Consider the following 20686-nt stretch of genomic DNA (forward strand, 5'->3'; position numbering starts at 1 on the left):
CTGAATGCTAATTTTAGGTCAGGTGCTGTGTATTTGCCTCCATGAATTATTTTGTTTTCTTAACCATTGTGTAAGATGGCTGCTCTTTTTTTCTAAGCTGAAGTGGTTAAGTAACTTGTTTAAGTCATTCTGCTACTAAATGGGAGAACCACAATTTAAAAGTCTGTCTGGTTCTCAAGTTCAATTTCTTTCTTTTCTTTTTTCTTTTTTTTTTTTGACAACAGGGTTTCACCTGTCACTTAGGCTGGAGTGTAGTTGATCTCAGCTCACTGTAACCTCTGCCTCCCGGACTGAAGTGATCCTCCCAGCTCAATCTTTCAAGTAGCTGGGACTACAGGTGCATACCAACACACCTGGCTAATTTTTGTATTTTTTTCTAGAGACAGGATTTTGCCATGCTGCCCAGGCTGGCCTTGAACTGAGCTCAAGTGATCCACCTGCCTTAGCCTCCCAAAGTGTTGGGATTATGGCCATGAGCCACCACTCCTGGCCAAGTTGTTTCTTGACCTACACTGTATGATACTGTTCTGGGGCAAATGAGATAACAGGTGAAAGAAGGTGAGATAACAGGTAAAATCTCACTATTTTTGAGAGAGAGTCTTCTGTTTTTAATACAGGTAGGTGCAAAAGTAATTGCGGTTTTTGGCAATTACTTTTAATTGCCAAGTTAAAATTGTCAAATTAATTAAAATGGCAAAAACCACAATTACTTTTGCACCAACTTAATACTGTCTCTGATTTTACTTTCTATTCCTTCTTCCCTTCCTGGACAGTTTAGTCAGAAATCATCTGTATTAGGTATCCACTCTGTTGACCCAGAGAGCGGGGTGTTTGTTGCCTGACTAGGGTGAGGAGGGTGTCTACATGTGTAGTGATGGCCTAGTGTGGGGTTTTGGAGTTTGGATGTGATTAAGAAGGTGTCCGTGTAGAAGAGGGTCCCAGTGTGAGTCATGCGGGTTAGAGTGGCATAAGGAGGATTTCCATATGGGAGTGGTTGCAGCTGATCAGTGCTGTCTGATGAAGCCCCAGTGGGGTAGAGGGCATCTATGCAGTGGAGGGACCATGCCAGCTATTGGAGATTGGTAACAGACCAAGGGAGTGGGGTTGCAGGTTGATCAAATAAGCAAGTATGAGAGTCTTAACTTCTCGTTGTTGGAGAAAGGAGTTACAAAATGGAGGAAACTAGAAGGAACCTTCTGCCGAATTAGAGTTACCAGTTTGAATTTAGTTTTAAATCTGCATAGATACATGTAGCAAACCTGGCACCTAGCTCTTGGTCTCTCAGTGCCATTCTCAATGAACCAGGGCTCCTTGGAGAAATGGCTAATTCCAGGGCTAGATCAGGGAAAGTATAAAATAAGCCTGCAACATCTTATTATGTAAGAAAGTAAGGAAGTGTTCAAAGACTGATGGGGTTATGTTAACATGACTCAGAAGACAGCTTGAATGGACTCGCACTACCAAATTTGGAAGAATTTGAACATCAAAATAAAGAATGATGGCAACATAAATAGGAACCTATGAGTCTGTACTGAAAAAATTAATGAATAAATGGAAAGTTTGATGAAGGGTAGGATGATTACACAGTCTCAAATTATCTCCTGACAGAATAATTACAAAGAGAAAAAGGATGCCTTACAGGAGAGAAGCTTGACAGTGATCAAAACACACATAGCAGTGTGCCGGCTGATAGGATGCTCTGAGGACAACATGGCATCACTTCTGTGATATTCCTGCCAAGAATACACACCTAAAATCTAATCATGAGAAATCATCAGACTAAATACAGTTGAGGGACATTCTACAGAATTAACTGGCCTGTAATCTTTAAAACTATCAAGGTTATGAAAATTAAGAAAACATTGAAGAAATATACCAGAGTGAAGGAGACAGGACAGGACAATTAAAGGCAGTTCATGAATCATGTTGCAATAAAAGGACATTATTGGAAAATTGGCAAGACTTGAAGTGGGGTCTGATCGTAGTGATGTTATCAGATGAGTTAATTTCTGGTTTTGATGGTTGTTATCTAGTTATAGAGGAAACTTCCCTTGTTTGTAGGAAATAAACACCTAAGTGTTTATAGGGGACTGGACATTATATTGGCAACTTTCTCTCACAGCAGAGGAAAAAAAAAGTACTTTGTACTCTACTGTACTTAGAAGTTTTCTGTAACTTGGAGATTGTCCTCCTCTAGAAAGTTAAAAACAGCAACTACCTCTGCTGAGGGATAGACTTCTTCTGTTGGTGGTTTTCAGGTGGCCGGTACTTAAAGGGAGAAACATTTTGTCTTGCTATACAAATGCTATTAAGAGGAGCCTCTATAATCAGTCCTGTTTTGTGAATTATTTATGGAAATGCAGGTATTCTAGAAAGTTTACATACAAAAATGTGCCTTTTGGCTGTGTAGGTGTTTGTATATGTGTGTGTGTTTTGATCTTACAGATATTGTGTTAGGTTTTGAAGGTAGCAGTTTGTACCTTTTAATGTTACACTTGAATTACTTGAAAAGGGTCCATTTGTTTTTATTTCTCGGTTCACATTTCATAGATAAAGGATATAGTTTAATATTTTATAATGGGCAGTAAGTTTTCTTTTAAATAGTTATTGACAGTAATTTTAACATTGCTGTGAATGACAATAAGAACAATATCTATTTATTGAGCATTCCAGGTATTGAGTATTAGAGCATTAGTATAAATGCTTTTAGTCTATTTTTATCTTTGGTAAAATGGGGACAAAAGTCCCTTTTTCTCATAGTGTTGTGAGGGTTGTATGTGGTAATGCATTGTAAAGTGCTTCAAAAAGTACCCGGCTTATAGGTGCTTAATAAATGTTTGCTAATTTATTATTATAATTATGAGTATTATAATTATCATAATTATTTTCTTTATTTGAATTATTTAATTTAATCCTAACAGCTCTTGAAGTAGGTGTATTCTTTTCTGTGTTTTACAGATGAGAAAACTAAAGTTCTGTGAGGATTAATAATTTCCTTAAGATAAGTCTAGTAAATGACAGAGTGAGGGATTCTCAAACCATGTTTATCTGACTTCAAAGCCCATACTTAAATAATTGCTTCTGTGTAATGTTTTTTATTTCCTCTTAAACCAAACTTTTAGAAATAGTTAGCATTAGAATTTCAAGTGCTTTATATTTCAACTTGTTAACTGAAAATGAAATATTTAATTTATATGTATAGTAATGCATATAACATGTAACACCAGTGCTTTATTAAGAATGTGGAAGACTGTTAGAAGTATGGACAGAATTACACATTTAACTTTAAAAAGGTAGCATTTATCCTTTTCTTACTGAAAGCAAATATTAAAAGGCAGAAGTTCTTCTCTCATCAATCATACTGTGTTTTTATTAAGAATTAATAACAAGTGATATTTGAATCTTTAAAAAAAAACTTATTTAATTTAGCTCAGATGAAGAAATTTATTGGTGTCCTAAAAGCCACCTGGAAGATAACTTTTTTGTGGTGTTGGATGGTATTCATCATATTGATCTCTTGAAACTCTTAGCTTTTGTGATGGTATTGCACCACCTTGGTTCTCCTTTGACTTTTCCCGCTGTCTGTATCATTTGCTAAGCAAATTCTCAGTCGTGACTTGTGATCATAAACTTCTTTATTCTTGGTGTTTGTTCTCTGTGTCTTTCATCTCTTGAACCTTATACTGTCTCCAACTTCACCTTTGTTCATGGCTTTATTTTCAGTATCTCAGCTGCATCACTGTCCAGTATCTCTTTCTAAATCCCTAATAGTTACACCCCACTACATCTTTAAACTCACGATACGTAAAATCTTACTCATTATATTTCCACCAGCACCTTCTAGGAGTGTGGGGGTAGGTTATGGGGAAAGGGCTTTTCCGCTTTAAGTTATTTCTATTAATAAGTTCTATCTTGCAGAGCTCTTACCTTACTTTTTTGTTTGTTTGTTTGTTTTTGTAGAGATAAGGTCTCACTTTGTCACTCAGGCTGGAGTGACAAGGTGAGCACACTACAATTATAGCTCACTGCAGCCTTGAACTCCTGGGTTCAAGGATCCTCCCACCTCAGTCTTTTGAGTAGCCAGGACTGTAGGCGCATACCACCACGCTTGGCTAATTAAAACTTTTTTTTTTTTGGTAGAGACAGGGTCTCACTGTTGCCCAGGCTGGTCTCAAACTCCTGGGCTCAAGCGATCCTCCTGCCTCGGCCTCCCAAAGTGCTGGGATTACAGGCATGAGCCAGCATACCCAGCCTCTTCTCTTAATGCTTATTCAAAGGAGTAGTATCTCTCAGATTGACTTCATTGTTCCTCTTTGCTACCACGACCAGGGCTTCTATAGCTCATGCTTCATTGTTTAGAACTTGATATTTTATTTTTATATATATATATATTATATTGTGTTACTCTATGTTAGTCTCATCTCTTTAACTGTATTAAACAGTTTTTAGCAAGTTCATGGAGTTTTTACTGCTCTTATGTTACATGCAGTGTTGGTACATACTACGTACTCGATACTTTCTGATTAATCAAAAATTATAGATCACTTACAGTTTGCTTACCTGGCAGAGGAACAAAAAGGAGAGATTTTCTTTGCTATTCAAGAGATCTTGTTCTTCAATTTTTATTGTGGAGAATGGGAAGGGATAACAAATTCCATTCCAGTTTCTGCATATATTCTAAAGGATAGAAATAAGAATAAAGTTAGGAGTAAGAGACTGGGAGTGGTGGCTCATGCCTGTAATCCCAGCACTTTGGGAGGCTGAGATGGGTGGATCACCTGAGGTCAGGAGTTCGAAACCGGCCCGGCCAATATGGTGAAACCCCATCTCTACTAAAAATACAAAAATTAGCCAGGCATGGTGGTGAGTGCCTGTAATCCCAGCTACTTGGGAGGCTTAGGTAGGAGAATCACTTGAACTCAGGAGGCAGAGGTTGCAGTGAGCAGAGATCACGCCACTGCACTCCAGCCTGGGCAACAGAGTGAGACTTTGTCTCAAAACAACAACAACAGCAGCAATAAACCAAAATAAATAAATAAGATTAGGTGTAAGAGATTATTTTCATGAAAAATTAAATGGAACATGCAACATAATTTTTCTGGGTGTGAATAAATATGTTCAATTACATATCTGATATTAAGTTCTGCGACATAACCAAATTTATCAAGTCTTTTGTGTTGAAAATGTAGGAATTAAAAAAAATACATTTCTCTAGGTAGCCAAGCTATTTCAGCTAAGTTCTGCCTTTTTGTGAATAGTTACTAATGTTAAAACACATTATTCAGTAACTCCTTATTATAAATAAAGATCTAAGGATGGTTATTTGTAGAAAAGGCATTTAACATACTAGTAAATCTGATAATTAGATAACTGATATACTGCTAACATATTTTACTCTTATTTTTTGAGCTAGCCTTTTAAAGATCGCTGTGAATGGTTCTATGAACATCTGCATTCAGGACAGCCAGATTCAGACATGGTACATAGGCCAGTGAATGAAAATGATATCCTGCTGGTTCACAGAGGTATGCTTAACAAAGAAGCTGATGTATGTGTGAACCACAAAGTGCTTGTTATTGTAAGTTTTAATATGTAAAATTAACCAATGCTACATATTTAGATTCTATTTTTAGGAGTAGCTGTGAAGTTGTGTCAAAAGCAAATTGTGCAAAGCTAAAGCAAGGGATTGCTGTACGGTTCCATGGAGAAGAAGGCATGGTGGGTATAAAAGATGATGATGTAGAAATCACTGTATGTAAAGAAAGATTGAAATGCCTTTTGAATAAAGTTTAATGTTCAGTTGATAAAGGAAGAAACTTTATATTTAAATTTTATTTAGAAAAAAATTTCCCAGTATAACATATTTCTGTTGATGCTTAATTTTATTTCTTGAATTCAGGGTCAAGGTGTTGTGCGTGAATGGTTTGATATTCTGTCCAATGAGATAGTCAATCCTGATTATGCATTGTTTACCCAGTCAGCTGATGGTAAGTTGTATGGTCTAGTTGACTTTTTCTGCAACTTGTCACATTTTTCACACTATTTCAGTACATTTTATTTTTGATTTCCACAGCAGACCTGTGAGCTAGGTGGGATATTCTTATTTTATAGATGAGAAAACTGAAATTCAGAGTTTTTATCTGCATTCACACAGTTAATAAGTAGTAGAATCATAAGTGGAACCTGACTCAGTCTAACCTTTTTTCCTCTTAACAGCTGGTTCCCAGATGCTTATCTCAAGGACTAGTGTTGGCCCCAAGGAGGTTTCTTATCAGTCCTTTATAAAATAAAACTAAATTTGCTCAATTTAAGGATTATCCTTTAGTCTACTTTTTTTGAGTTAGATTTTTCATTTCATTAAAATTAATGGTGCTTGTAGATGGCCTTAAACAAATACAAGTCCCTATTTGGAAAAATAAAAATTTGCTAACTCTATTTGAGTTTCCAAGTTTTAAAATATATTGGTTAGGAAAACCAAAGTCTAGAAATCATGATGTAAAATTTCAACTCTTAATCTATTTATATATACTAACTTTATTTTCAGTCATTTTAAGAGATCAAGACCTGGCTACTATAAAGCTCTTATTTAACCATATACAACAGATAATTAACCCTCCTTGTTGAAATGGTGCTTGTGACCTATAGAGTTTAATTTGCTATTGTAGACTAAATGGAAATAGTTATCTCATTTGTGTGAGGCATATTTGAGAGCTCTCTAACTTAATAAAGACATATTCCAAGTGAAGGTGGGATTTCAGTTTTCAAATGCTTTGCACAGTCGCTCGTTTTTCCTGAAAATCTTTTCTTTCCCCAAATGTTTACATTCTTTTATCAGGAGAGAATACTTCATTAATGGTAGCTTCTGATTGCTTCCAACCAAACTAACAGCAAATCCCTATTTGATAAGAAGGATGATTTTAAGGGAGGCATGTGGGAGCGGGCTGCAACAGAGCTAGGCTGCTGCAGGCATTCATCCCTGTGATGGGCTTCTTGGATACACTTTGAGTATTTGCAATTGCATAGGAACATGGAACTGCCTGCTTTAACTTGGTAACCTTTGATTCTTTGCTCTGAGGTGAATTTGGTGTCTTTGTGAATGACAAGTTCAATGAACCCCTGAGTTTAATTATTTAGGCCTAATCTTTGAAGCTAGATCTAGCATTATATTTTAGACTTACTTCTTCTCTTTATATCCTTTATTCTAAGTCTACTTAGCTTAATATCTGAAAAACAGATTTGGTGTGGAATCATTAGTTGAGGTACTTCCTTAATGTTATAGATTTGTAGCAGAGCAAATGTTGAAGTACATAGACCCATAAAGTTGTTGTTGTTGTTTTTTTTTTCCTTTGAGACAGAATCTCACTCTGTCACCCAGGCTGGAGGGCAGTGGCGCAATCTTGGATCACTGCAGCCTTGACCTCCTGGGCTCAAGGAACTGTCTCACCTCAGCCTCCCGAGTAGCTGGTATGGCTAAGGTGGGAGGATCACCTGAGCTGGGAGACCAGTCATGGTGCCTAGCTAGTTTTTGTATTTTGTAATTTCTCTATTCTTTTCGTGGAGACGAGGTTTCACGATGCTGCCCAGACTGGCCTCAAACTCCTGAGCTCATGCTGTCTACCCGCCTCGGATTACAGGTGTAAGCCACTATGTCTGGCCAGACATTTTGATTTATGTCTTTTGTAAGCCATATCGGTCTCCTCTTTGGGGTCATAGTATTAATAAATTAAAATCAAGCTGAAATATTTTCACACTCTTAGGTTTAGTTGACAAAGAGAATTACATATAGGAATCAAGAATTTCTAAATGTGGCAAATGTTTGGGTAGACCTGATATCTATAATAATTTTTTTAAAAACTTGTTTTCTAATGAAATTAAGATGCTTACAGTAGTGAAATAGTATAGTTGTTATGAATTTGTCATTTGGGTTTATACATGGTGAGAATCTTGACTGCTGTTCTTTTGATATGATCTTGGGGCCAGTAAACTTAATTTTCTGCACTTTCGTGTCCTCATTTAAAAATGGTGATACCTGGCTGGGTACGGTGGCTCACGCTTGTAATCCGAGCACTTTGAGAGGCCGAGGTGGGCAGATGACAAGGTCAAGAGATTGAGACCATCCTGGTCAACATGGTAAAACGCCGTCTCTAACTAAAAATACAAAAATTAACTGTGCATAGTGGCATGTGCTTGTAGTCCCAGCTACTTGGTAGGGTGAGGCAGGAGAATTGCTTGAACCCAGGAGGCGGAGGTTGTAGTGAGCCGAGGTTGCGCCACTGCATTCCAGCCTGGTGACGCGGCGAGACTCCGTCTCAAAAAAAAAAAAAAAAAAAAAGATGATAACCTGTGTTTTGTAATGTGGTAAGAATTCAGTTAGCTAATATGTGAAAATGCTTTGTCGGTGCCTGGCATATAGAAAGTATAAATATTATATGCTATTATTATCATTACATGAAAATGATATTATTGTATACTAGGATTTTTCTGAGAGCATGAAAACAGTTGGAGGAGTAATAGCTATATATATGTTTTTTGAACTTAAAATTTATCATAAACTTTTAATTCTATTTAGAATTTTCTTACTCCTTTTCTGAAGATTTTCTCCCTATATGTTTCCTTTTTTTAAAAAAAAAGTCTCCTTATCCTTTTTAAGTATCTAGATTTCTCAGAAAGTAATTAGAGAGGGAATTAAACACAGAGCTAGGGGAGGAAAATAGAGTCATCAAAAATCTTTGTAGCCCTAATCATTCATTGTTTTAACAGGTAAAAAATATTTGTGGTTATTCTCAGAATATTATATTTTTGGGATTATGATTATATTTGTCTTTGAAGTCTGCCTTTATCTCACAAAGCTTTGCTTTGGCTTTTAATATCAAGTCTTGCTTCATGACAGGGAATTATTCTCCAAAGGTCCTTAACAGTGAATGATGAGACTCACATGACTTACTAATACCATAGGATTCCAAATTTGTACCTTAATATCTAAATAAACTAGTCAGCAGTTTAACCTGGTGTCAGCACTGAGAAATCAAAGATCAATGAAACACAGAGTGAATTATTGTCAAAATGACTAAACATTTAACTTTCCAGCACATTTCTACCTTTTATTTTTCTTTGATGCTATTTCATTAGGTTTATCAGTTACTTCTTTTAGCCCAGGCATTTACAATAGTAGTATGTAGCATGAGCTCATTATGTCTTTGTTGAATGAATGAGTGAATTTGTAATATGAATTAGTGGCCATCACGGAAAAATAGGAAAAATAGGAAAAGAAAGTTATTTAAAGTTGAGGTTTTGGCATTAGGTTTTAACTTTTAACTAGTAGTATTTTTTTTTGAGACTTTTCTTTTTTTATGGTGGTGAAATACACATAAAGTTTACCATTTATATTGTTTGAAAGTGTACAATTCAGTGGCATTTAAGTACATTTAGTGTTGTGCAACCATCGGGCACTATCTATTTTCAGAGCTTTTTCATCACCCCAAGCAGAAATTCTGTACCCATCAAGCAGTCTCTCCCATATCCCCTTTCCTCAGCCTGAGGTAACTACTAATCTACTTGACCTATCTATAAATTTGCCTATTCTAGATGTTTTATAAAAGTGGATTCATATTCCATTGCATTGGATTTTCATTGTAATTGGTAACTATTGCCCCGCATGTTTACTTTCACCTCAGAGGTAATTGTTAGAAAGACTTGGTTACCTTGTGGACTGAGGTGATTTTCTAATCATTGTTAACAGGCATCAAGTTCGTTGACTAGGCCTGTCACTTAACAGTTGTACATTTACAATTTTTAGTTATTCTCATAGCGTTCTACTCCTGAAGAAGCAAAAAATACTTACTGCACTGGCACATACAGATGAATGGGATAATGTCTGTCCTAGCGAACAGCCTATTGCCATACTGCCTAGGAAACTGTGTATATGTGCTTGTGTGTGTGTGTGTGTGTGTGTGTGTGCAATCCTCTGCTGTATTATTTCCGGAGTGTCTCTAATGATCATCCAACTAATTTCAGTCAAAAGTACTCTAAAATTTTCTCTCTGGTGTAGATTACTGTGATAAATATGTGTGAATTAATGGTTATCTATACTTACAATTCTACTTACCACCTGTTATATATTCCACAAAGAACATTTCTCTGGAAGTTTGTACACAATGTCACCTTAGCTTTCCTGAAGTTGTATGTGAATTAGTTTATCTGCATTGAAGTGATCTTTCTTCTGCATATAGATTCTTAATAATATATTATTTTGTATTTATTTCAATAGGAACAACTTTTCAGCCTAATAGCAACTCTTACGTAAATCCTGATCACTTGAACTATTTTCGGTTTGCTGGGCAGATCTTGGGATTAGCATTGAACCATAGGCAGCTGGTCAATATTTACTTCACACGATCCTTCTACAAGCACATTCTTGGTATGGCTCTATTATTATTTCTGTAGACATTTATTTATATTGTTTTCCTTTCAGTTTGAGGAAAACTAGATAAGCAGTAGCATTTTGGATGAGATAATTTTTATTTTGATTGGAGACCATCTGTATATGTAAGGCATTTGAGGTTTGAAGGAGAAAAAAAATGACCTACCTTTTTTTTTTCCAAACACTTTCAGCTAAGTTAGGTTTTTTTTTTCAATTTTAGTGTGTGTATGTTTATGCTAAGAATACATTTCAATATGAATATACTTAAGATAATTGGCACTTTTGAAGTTTATAATAACTTCCTGAATAGCTATTTCAAAGAAATATTACATTGTAACAATGTGAAAGAAACACAGGCTTAATTTAACAGACTTTCAAATTCAGGAATCCATTTAAAATATGCTGTGAATAGGATTATATTATATTTTGCAGTTTTGCAGAATATCTGTAGAGGGCAGTATTTTACCATTAAATAGATAAGGGAAGGCAGAAACAGACTATAACTGTTGTATGTTTGCATTTTTTAGGTATTCCTGTAAATTACCAAGATGTGGCATCCATTGATCCAGAATATGCCAAAAATTTGCAATGGATTTTAGATAATGATATAAGTGATCTGGGTCTAGAACTAACTTTTTCTGTTGAGACTGATGTATTTGGAGCAATGGAAGAGGTGCCTTTGAAACCTGGGGGTGGGAGTATTCTTGTGACACAAAATAACAAAGTGAGTATTTCAGTTTTTACCTTAACCATTGTTTGTAACTTGGCTCTGATAGTTTGCTACTTACTCTAAATTCTTCTGGCGCTTGTAGAAAAACTACAGTATCATAACAGATAAAACATTTAAGTTAATAAAACCATCAAATGTTAGATTTTGAATTAGAAAGGATTATTTTGATAATTGTGCTAGCTGTGCTGAGGTGGTTCCTAAAAAAGTCTAGAGCACTTCAGCTGATAATATAAATTGGGCATATGCATTTTGAGAAATTTGATTAGAAATGTAAACTTAAATGAAGATAATATTTGCAAAAATTGCTCTTTCATGTTTTTAAAGTGTGATATTAAATAATTCTAATAGAGAAAAGAAATGCCAGTGTTTAAGCTTTCCACATACTTTTGGGATCCAGTAATTTTGTTCGACCTTTTGATATTTTTTTGACTTTATAACTTGATTATTTATTTATTGAGATGAAGTCTCACTCTGTCGCCCAGGCTGGAGTGCAGTGGTGTGATCTCGGCTCACTGCAACCTCTGCCTCCTGGGTTCAAGCGATTCTCCTGCCTTGGCCTCCTCAGTAGCTGGGATTATGGGGGTGCACCACCATGCCCAGATAATTTTTGTATTTTTAGTATAGACGGGGTTTCACCATGTTGGCCAGGCTGGTCTCAAACTCCTGACCCCAGGTGATCTGTCCGCCTCAGCCTCTCAAAGTGCTGGGATTACAGGCATGAGCCACCACGCCTGGCCTTCTTTTTATTTATTATTACATCTCCTCTATACGTTTTATTTAAAAATCTTTGCATGTGTTTTAAATTTCACTGTTCAAAGTCATAATATGACTTTAAGATTTAATACGGTTTGATGTTTTAATATGTTATATGGGATATTTGGAATTAGAAAATATCGTATAATTTCTAGTTCTGTTGCTTACAAGTAGCAACTTCTGGTTAAACAATGCTGAACTCCCCTTTTTTAAGCTGAATTATAATTCCAAGACATCTTCAGAATCAATTAGCTATAAGAAACAATGTTCACTGAGCCATTTTTAAAACTATAGATTTAGTAAAATGTGGATTATTTTAAAAAGGGTTATGTTTAACAATTCTTCGAATTCAGTTTTCTGTAGAGTTGGGATAATAGTACCTCCCATACAGAATTGTTATTAGCATTTTGTAAAATGAAAAACACAGCACAAAAATTAGTTGTATTGGGTAGTTTTCTATAAAAATAGGTTCTTAGTTTCAGATATATAAAGGGAATTAGAAACTTATTAGCAAGCTACGTAATTTTACCTTTTGAAACTTAAGATACTATAGTATACAAAAAAAATGAGATTGAATTCTTGGAAATAAAGTCAGGAGCTGAGTTCTTTCACATTCATACTTAGAAATTTTAAATTCTACTCTCTCATTTTACACGAAATGACACTAGGCCTAAAGAATTAGTGGCAAAACTGGGGCCAAAACCCAAGCCTCCTAATTTCAAGTCTAATGTTCTTCATACTGTATGCAAAATTAGTTGTGTTGAGGAAGAATTTACTTGATTTTTAATGTAAATCATGTTAAGCTGTAGAAGATTACAATAGTAAAACACTTAAATTAATTTTTAAACCTATATGATTTGCCAGTGAATGAAAATATTTTTAGAATCTTTTTTTAGATTGTTCACCTTGTAGCATGTTTATTTTTTTATTTTACACTGGAGACCTACCCTCCGTTAAGGGTAATGAAGTCACAGAATCTTTATTAAGCAAATGATTGTCTTTGATAAGAGAACTATAAACATGATTCTTATCTGTGAATACTATATCTGGGTGAGATTTGTCACTCCTTTCAGTTATATTTTATATGACAAAGTAGAAAGATCCAGTAACAATGATATTCCAGTGCTTTGGGAGGCAGAGGGATTGCTTGGGGCCAGGAGTTCCAGACAAGCCTGGGCAACATAGTGAGACCTCGTCTCTACAAAAAATAAAAAAAATTAGCCAGGCTTAGTTTTATGTGACTACAGTCCTAGCTATTCTGAAGGCTGAGGTGGGAGGATCACTTGAGCCCTGGAGCTCGAGGCTACAATGAGCCAAGATGACACCACTGCCCTCCAGCCTGAGTAACAGAGCAAGATCCTGTCTCTTAAAAAAGAAAAAAAATGTTTGTATGAGGTATATCTATATTTATACTTGCATCTCCTAGCAGCACCCCCTCTTACCGTGACATGATTTTTATTTAGATTTTTAAAATATTGTTAATTTTTTTATATTTGTGTATTTTAATGAAATCTAGAAAGAAGGAAAATATTGACTAAATAAGAATAAGAATATGCTCACATTCCTCAATGTGAGCCTTCACATTCCTCAATATACCCTTCATTGTGCATCTCACCAGAGGCGGGAATACCATTTTAATATTAAAGAGCTTGAAACTTTAGTTTCTCAGTTTAATACTTTATATATTTACATTTTGTTTAATTGCTTGTGATTAGAGGCTAACTTTTTAAAATAATTAGGAGTGTTAATAGCAGGGTCTTGATTATTAATGTTATACATTCTCAGCTTTCATTTTTTTTGGTATAAACATTTCTTGCAATAAATTGAGCCTCTTTTTTCTAATGTTACCAGTATAGTAATTGTGTATCAAATTATTGAGGTTTCAACATATAGTGCTTATTTAATAAGCAACCTGATTCATATAAAACTCTTAAAAATCTTTAGAAACACATCACATTTTACCTTGCTTAAAATTGTTAAGATATTCAATTTACAAAATGTTACTTTAAAATTTTCAAACCCTGTTTCTTAGAAATACTATTGATTTTTGGTTCTCTTTTTTTTTTTTTTTTTTGCTTATACATTCTATTATGAACTTTTCTGTTACTTTAGAGTCAGCTTTTTACTTTATAGGTAGAAAGTTTTTTCGTCATGTTTAGAGTTCAACTTTTGTAATTTTGAACTATTGAACCTTAAATGACTTGCTAAACTTGTTAGAGGGCCTGTGTAAACTGATCTCCACGTGGGGGAGGCACTTATTCCCAAGTTTTATTAAAAGACTTTGGTGATTATAAAGTGAAACTAAATAGATGAAAATACCTTTAATTTAAAAAGCAGTATGTTAAATAAATACAAGTAATATAGGCAGATGTATATATATATTAGTTCCACATTTGAAATAGAATCTCTTAGTTAGAATATGGCCTCTTTTGCTCATATTTTCAATTCTAGTGTTTAAAAAAATTGAAGCTATAGGGGTTTAAATGTTAGCTTCACTTTTATAATATTAGTCATAAAGTTCTTCCAGGCTGGGAGGAAAAAAAAGAAGATAGGAGTAAGATGGAATGGGGCAGGATATCAGGGAATGGATGAAGTGGTATGGAAGTTGAATTACAGAGGTGAAACATTAAGTGGTCAAGTAGGAGTAAGGATGGGAAAAAGGAAATGCTCTGGGCTTACAGGAAGGCACAGAGGTGACAGAGCATGCTGTGTTTGGGAAACCACAAGTAGATCAGAGCTGTGGAGCTTAGCTTAGATTATAAAGTAAGCAAGTAGAAAAAGATGATGTGGGGAAGGGAGAAAGTGGCCAAATTCTGAAAGACTTTGCATCCACAAGTAGTACTTTGAAAATTATTCTGAAGTCTGTGGAGATGATTGCAGATGTTAAAGAGGGAAGTGACATGATCAAATTTCAGTTAAAAAAAAAAAAAAAAAAGAAACAACCAAACTCAGCTTTGAGTGTGAAGAATGGGTTGAAATGGGGTGGTCCTGGAGTCAGGACAACTGAGAGGAGGCTGTGGCATTTTGGTTTGGGGAAGCATGCATGAGGAATTATGTAAGGCAAGTGGCAGTGAAGATGGAGAAAATGGGATAGCTTTTAAGCTTTTGAGGATAATAGAATTTATAGAACTTGGTAATCGGGAAGATGAGAAAGAGGAAGGACTCAAGGATAACTGTCACTGTTGTGGATTGGGCCACCTAATGTCTGATAGTGTTGTCATCCTACTCTTCATCAACTTCATTATCATTAGTTCTGTTTTTTAGTGATAATAATTACTACTTATTGAGTACTTTGTGTGTTTCATATATCTGAACCATGTTCTTTGTGTTTCTCATTTCCTGTAACAGCCTCTTGAGATAGCTATTTCTCTCTATTTAGTGTGGAAACAGCCTTAATATTAAAACATTTGACATTTATTAGGTTTTTATAATGTGTTAGGGACTGTTTGATGTGCCTTATGGGTATTATACTTAACTCTGTGAGGTGGAGATACCCCTTTCTACATGTGAGGAAACAGAAGCGTATAGGAGCTAAGTAGCTTTCTCCATGCGGTCTGTAAATTTCAAGCCTGCTTGTGCGGGGGCCATCCTAGTCTTCTCTGTATGGTTCCAATATTAGCATATGTGCTGCTGAGGCAAGCACTCAAGCCTGCTTGTAACTACAACACTGCTTTTCTTTAGAAATTAAATAACTGCCCAAGGGCACAAAACTTGTAACTGATGTTTTCTTATTTTAAATGGATGTCTGTAAGACAGTGTAACTGCTAGGTTTCTCATTTACTAAGGCAGTGAATATGAGCAAAGTAGCAAATACAAATTTAGTATGTTTTGTCGATTTCATTTTAATATGGTTTTATTGCTAGTCTTATATGATTAAATTTTTAATGCTAGCTTTGCATGATTTATTTAACATACACTTTTAATGCACATACAAGCACAAAATACAGACTTTTATCCATAGATTATTGACTTAAAGTGGATTCTTTATATGCATCTTTAGAAAAGTATACAGGTTGAGCATCCATAATTCAGAGTACCCCAGAGTCTGAAACTTCTTGAGTACTGACATGAAGCCATAAGTGGTAAATCCCATACTTGATCTCATATGACCGGGGACACTCAGAACACAAGCATACAACATACAGTTGTTTCAGCATCCCCAAAGGGAAAAAGACCCTCCCAGCCCCCTTGTGCTGCATATATATTTTTCCTTCAACACACCAAGATTCCCTCATGCAAGCATGCCCACAAGGGTAATAAAATGACACACGTGCAGGATGGATATGCCAAGCGCTGGTTCCCCACAGTGCCCCATGTGGGGCCAAGTCCTGTGTGCATTTGTGCATTACTCACATATTTTATTTTATTTTGCTTATATTCTGTTCTGTGGTGCAGAGATATTGTTGGGAATGTCAAAAAGGCCTGCAGATACCCCTGTGGGTAACAGTGACAGGAAAAAGAGGGAGCATTTGTCTTTATCCATAGCACAGAAAGTCAAGCTGTTGGAGAAACTGGACAGCGACATAAATGTGAAATGTCCTACAGAAGAGTATGGTGTTGGAATGACCACACTATATGACTTGAAGAAACAAAAGAATAAACTGTTGAAGTTTTGTGCCAAACTTGATGAAAAGAAGTTAATGAAAAATAGAATAACACTGCATAAAGCTAAAACTGAAGATCTCAATTATGTATTTAAAGAGTGGATTTGTCAGCGTAACAGTAAACACATGCCAGTTAATGGTATGCCGATCATAAAACAAGCAAAGATCTATCATAATGAAGTGCAAATTGAAGGGAACTGTGACTTTTCAACAGGCTGGTTGCAGAAATTTAAGAAAAGACATGATATTCATTTTTTAAAGATTTGTGGCAATAGAGCTTCTGCTGATCACAAAACGGGTGAAATTCATTGAGGAATTTGCCATGGTCATTGCTGATGAAAATCTGATGCCAGAACAAGTCTATATTGCTGTTAAAACATCACTGTTTTGTTGTTGTTGCCTCAGAAGGACACTGACTACAGCTAATGAGACAGCCTCTACGGTGATTAAGGCTACCAAGGACAGAATAAATGTGCAGGGATGTGCTAGTGCAACCTGCAAATGTTTAAGTGTAAATTTGCTGTGATAGGAAAAAGCTTGTGTTCTCAATCTCTTCAAGGAATGAATTTCTTACCAGTCCATTATTATGCTAGCAAAAAGGCATGGATCACCAGGGAAAATACTTTATACCAGTGGCTTGTGTTTACTGCAAGGAAGCTGGACTGCATGGTGACTGCAAGACTTTGTTATTCCCAAACAACTGCTCTGCTCATCATCCAGCTGAAATTCTCATCAAAAATAATGTTTTTGCCATGTACTTTCCCTCAAATGTGACTTCATTAATTCAGCCATGTGACTGAATCAGTCTCATTAGATCAATGAAAAATAAATATAACACTTTATTGCATAGACTGCTAGCATCAGTGAACAGAATTGTAATTATGCAAGGTTTTCAAAGGGAGTTTAATATGAAGGATGTTGTATATGCTGTTGCCAGTGCTTGGAACACAGTGAGTAAAGACACAATTGTGCATGCCTGGCATAATCTCTGGCCTGCAACTATGTTCAGTGATGTTGATGAGCAAAGGTGTGACTTTGAAGGATTCTATATGTCAAGTGAAAGAAATGATGTCTGACTGCCCTACATATCCAAAAAAATATACCTTCAGAGTTTGTTAGTGAGCAGAAAGAAGTGGATATTGAACAAGTTTGTAACACTGGTTATGAGGCTCCAATTGCTCATTCATTGATGATGAAATAACCAAAATTGTTCTGAATGAAGGTGGTGGTGATAATAGTGATGATGAAGATAATGTTAAAACTGAAGAAGTGCCTATAGTTGACATGGTGAAAATATGGCATTCACAACAACAAGAAATCATGTTAGTTTATAAAATCAAAGAGAGGTTTCTAAGGCAAACACCATTGTTAATGAGGCAGATAACCCTAGAGGAAACATTTAAAAATTCATACAGCAGAATGACTCCTCATTCCTAGAAGACCCACTTGCTGTTCTCTCAATTGCTTCTTCTCACCTTAAAACATAAAATAGTGTACAGACCGGGCACAGTGGCTCACACCTGTAATCCCAGCACTTTGGGAGGCCGAGGTGAGTGGATCACCTGAGGTCGAGTTTGAGACCAGTCTGACCAACATGGTGAATCTCCGTCTCTACTAAAAATACAAAAATTAGCTGGGCATGGTAATGCATGCTTGTAATCCCAGCTACTCGGAAGGCTGAGGCAGGAGAATTTCTTGAACCCAGGAGGCAAAGGTTGCAGTGAACCGAGATCACAGCACCACTGCACTCCAGCCTGGGCAACACAGTGAGACTCTGTCTCAAAAAAAAAAAAAGTAAATAAAAAGCGGTGTACAGTACTTTTTTTTTTCCTCCAAGATAAAGTCTTGCTGTGTCACCCAGGCTGGAGTGCGGTGGTGTGATCTCTACTCACTGCAACCTTTGCCTCCTGGGTTCAAGCAGTTCTGCCTCAGCCTCTCAAGTAGCTAGGATTATAGGCGCCCACCAACACACCTGGCTAATTTTTGTGTTTTTAGTAGGAATGAGTTTTCACCATCTAGGCCAGACTGGTCTCGATATCCTGACCTCAAGTGATCCTCCCACCTCAGCCTCCCAAAGTGCTGGGATTACAGGCATGAGCCACTGAGCCTGACCTACAGTACCTTCTAATCAAAACAAAGCATTCCAAGTGGAGACGGAAAGCCTGCTGTTTTTTGTTGCTTCTGTTTAACAGCTGGCACAGATATTCTGGTGATGCCTCTGTGCTGCTTTAGCTACCCTGAACATGTGAGGTTTTTCACTGTATTAATGGTATGCCTTTTTTATTTTTTATTTTTTTTTTTAACCATTAAGTAGTTAGGTGTGAGTAAGTATAAGAAAATGATTGCTTATTGGTAGCAGGTAAATTCGGTCAGGAATGATGGTAATGTCAAACAACCACAGATTGTGTCCACATGGGTGGCTGAGATAGTGATGCCTTTACTTTCTGATGGTTCAGTGAAACAAATTCATGTAATTTAGACTTGGGTGTCGTTCCCAAGATAACTCATTTTGTATATACAGATATTCCAAAATCCAAAACACTTTGAAATCTGAAATGCTTATGGTCCCAAGCATTTTGGATAAGGGATACTCAATCTGTACTATGAGATTTGTTTTTTTACTACTCTGAAAACTTTTAAAACAGATAGTGTAAGTCTACGGTTTTTCATGTTGAGTATACGTGTGTGTTATTAGGTGGATTTGAATGATTTTTTGGTATCCTCCGGTCAACAATGAAAACACATTTTCCTTGCATTTTAGATAGTATATTCTAGAAATTCACTTTAAAAATCACCAAATCTATAAAATGGTAACCTGATCAGTATTTTCTTTTTTATTTGCTGGGAAATTTTTTATTTCTTATTTGACTGATTCTTTTTTTTTTTTTTTTTTTTTTTGACGGAGTCTTGCTCTGTCGCCCAGGCTGGAATCTGTCGTTGGTGTGATCTCGGCTCACTGCAAGCTCCGCCTCCCAGGTTCATGCCATTCTCCTGCCTCAGGCTCCTGAGTAGCTGGGACTACAGGTGCCTGCCACCACGCCTAGCTAATTTTTTGTATTTTTAGTAGAGATGAGGTTTCACCGTGTTAGCCAGGATGGTCTTGATCTCCTGACCTCGTGATCCGCCCGCCTCGGCCTCCCAAAGTGCTGGGATGACAGGCATGAGCCACCACGCCTGGCCTTTTTAAAAAAATTATACTTTAAGTTCTGGGTTACAGGTGCAGAATGTGCAGGTTTGTTACATAGGTATACACGTGCCATGGTGGTTTGCTGCACCCATCAGACCCTCACCTACTTTAGGTATTTCTCGTAATGTTATCTCTCCCCTAGCCCCCCACCCCCAGCAGGCCTTGGTGTGTGATGTTCCCCTTCCTGTGTCCATTTGTTCGCATTGTTCAACTCCCACTTATGAGTGAGAACATGCGGTATTTGATTTTCTGTCCTTGTGATAGTTTGCTGAGAATGATGGTTTCCAGCTTCATCCGTGTCCCTGCAAAGGACATGAACTCATTTTTTATGGCTGCATACTATTCCATGGTGTATATGTGCCACATTTTCTTGATCCAGTCTATCATTGATGGACATTTGGGTTGGTTCCAAGTATTTGCTATTGTGAACAGTGTCGCAGTAAACATAAGTGTGTATGTGTCTTTATAGTGGCATGATTTATAATCCTTTGGGTGTATGCCCAGTAATGGGATTGCTGGGTCAAATGGTATTTCTAGTTCTAGATCCTTGAGGAATCGCCACACTGTCTTCCACAATGGTTGAACTAATTTATACTCCCACCAAAGTGTAAAAGTGTTCCTGTTTCTCCACAGCATCTCCAGCATCTGTTGTTTCCTGACTTTTTAATGTTTGCCATTCTAATTGGTGTGAGATGGTATCTCATTGTGGTTTTGATTTGCATTTCTCTGATGACCAGTGATGATGAGCATTTTTTCATGTCTGTTGACTGCGTAAATGTCTTCTTTTGAGAAGTGTCTGTTCATATCCTTTGCCCATTTTTTATTGGGGTTTTTTTCTTGTAAATTTGTTTAAGTTCTTTGTAGAGTCTGAATATTAACCCTTTGTCAGATGGATAAGATTGCAAAAATTTTCTCCCATTCTGTAGGTTGCCTGTTCACTCTGATGGTAGTTTCTTTTGCAGTGCAGAAGTTCTTTAATTAGATCCCATTTG

General features: G+C 36.3%; 1 protein-coding gene and 1 pseudogene across 4 annotated transcripts in view; one reads left to right on the forward strand and one right to left on the reverse strand.

Annotated features, from left to right (window-relative positions):
• The window catches only part of HACE1 (HECT domain and ankyrin repeat containing E3 ubiquitin protein ligase 1), a 126917-nt gene that overhangs the window by 74456 nt on the left and 31775 nt on the right, over positions 1-20686 (forward strand). For all 4 annotated transcript variants that reach the window (XM_015137024.2, XM_028847311.2, XM_028847314.2 and 1 more), the window contains 5 exons: positions 5414-5525; positions 5621-5718; positions 5900-5987; positions 10268-10417; positions 10948-11144. In XM_015137024.2, the coding sequence (XP_014992510.1) occupies positions 5414-5525; positions 5621-5718; positions 5900-5987; positions 10268-10417; positions 10948-11144 (645 nt within the window). The remainder of the gene's footprint in view (positions 1-5413; positions 5526-5620; positions 5719-5899; positions 5988-10267; positions 10418-10947; positions 11145-20686) is intronic.
• On the reverse strand, positions 15476-15546 carry LOC114677843 (U6 spliceosomal RNA; annotated as a pseudogene).

The sequence above is a fragment of the Macaca mulatta genome, chromosome 4 (assembly GCF_049350105.2).
Source record: "Macaca mulatta isolate MMU2019108-1 chromosome 4, T2T-MMU8v2.0, whole genome shotgun sequence".
NCBI classification, from domain to species: Eukaryota; Metazoa; Chordata; class Mammalia; order Primates; family Cercopithecidae; genus Macaca; species Macaca mulatta.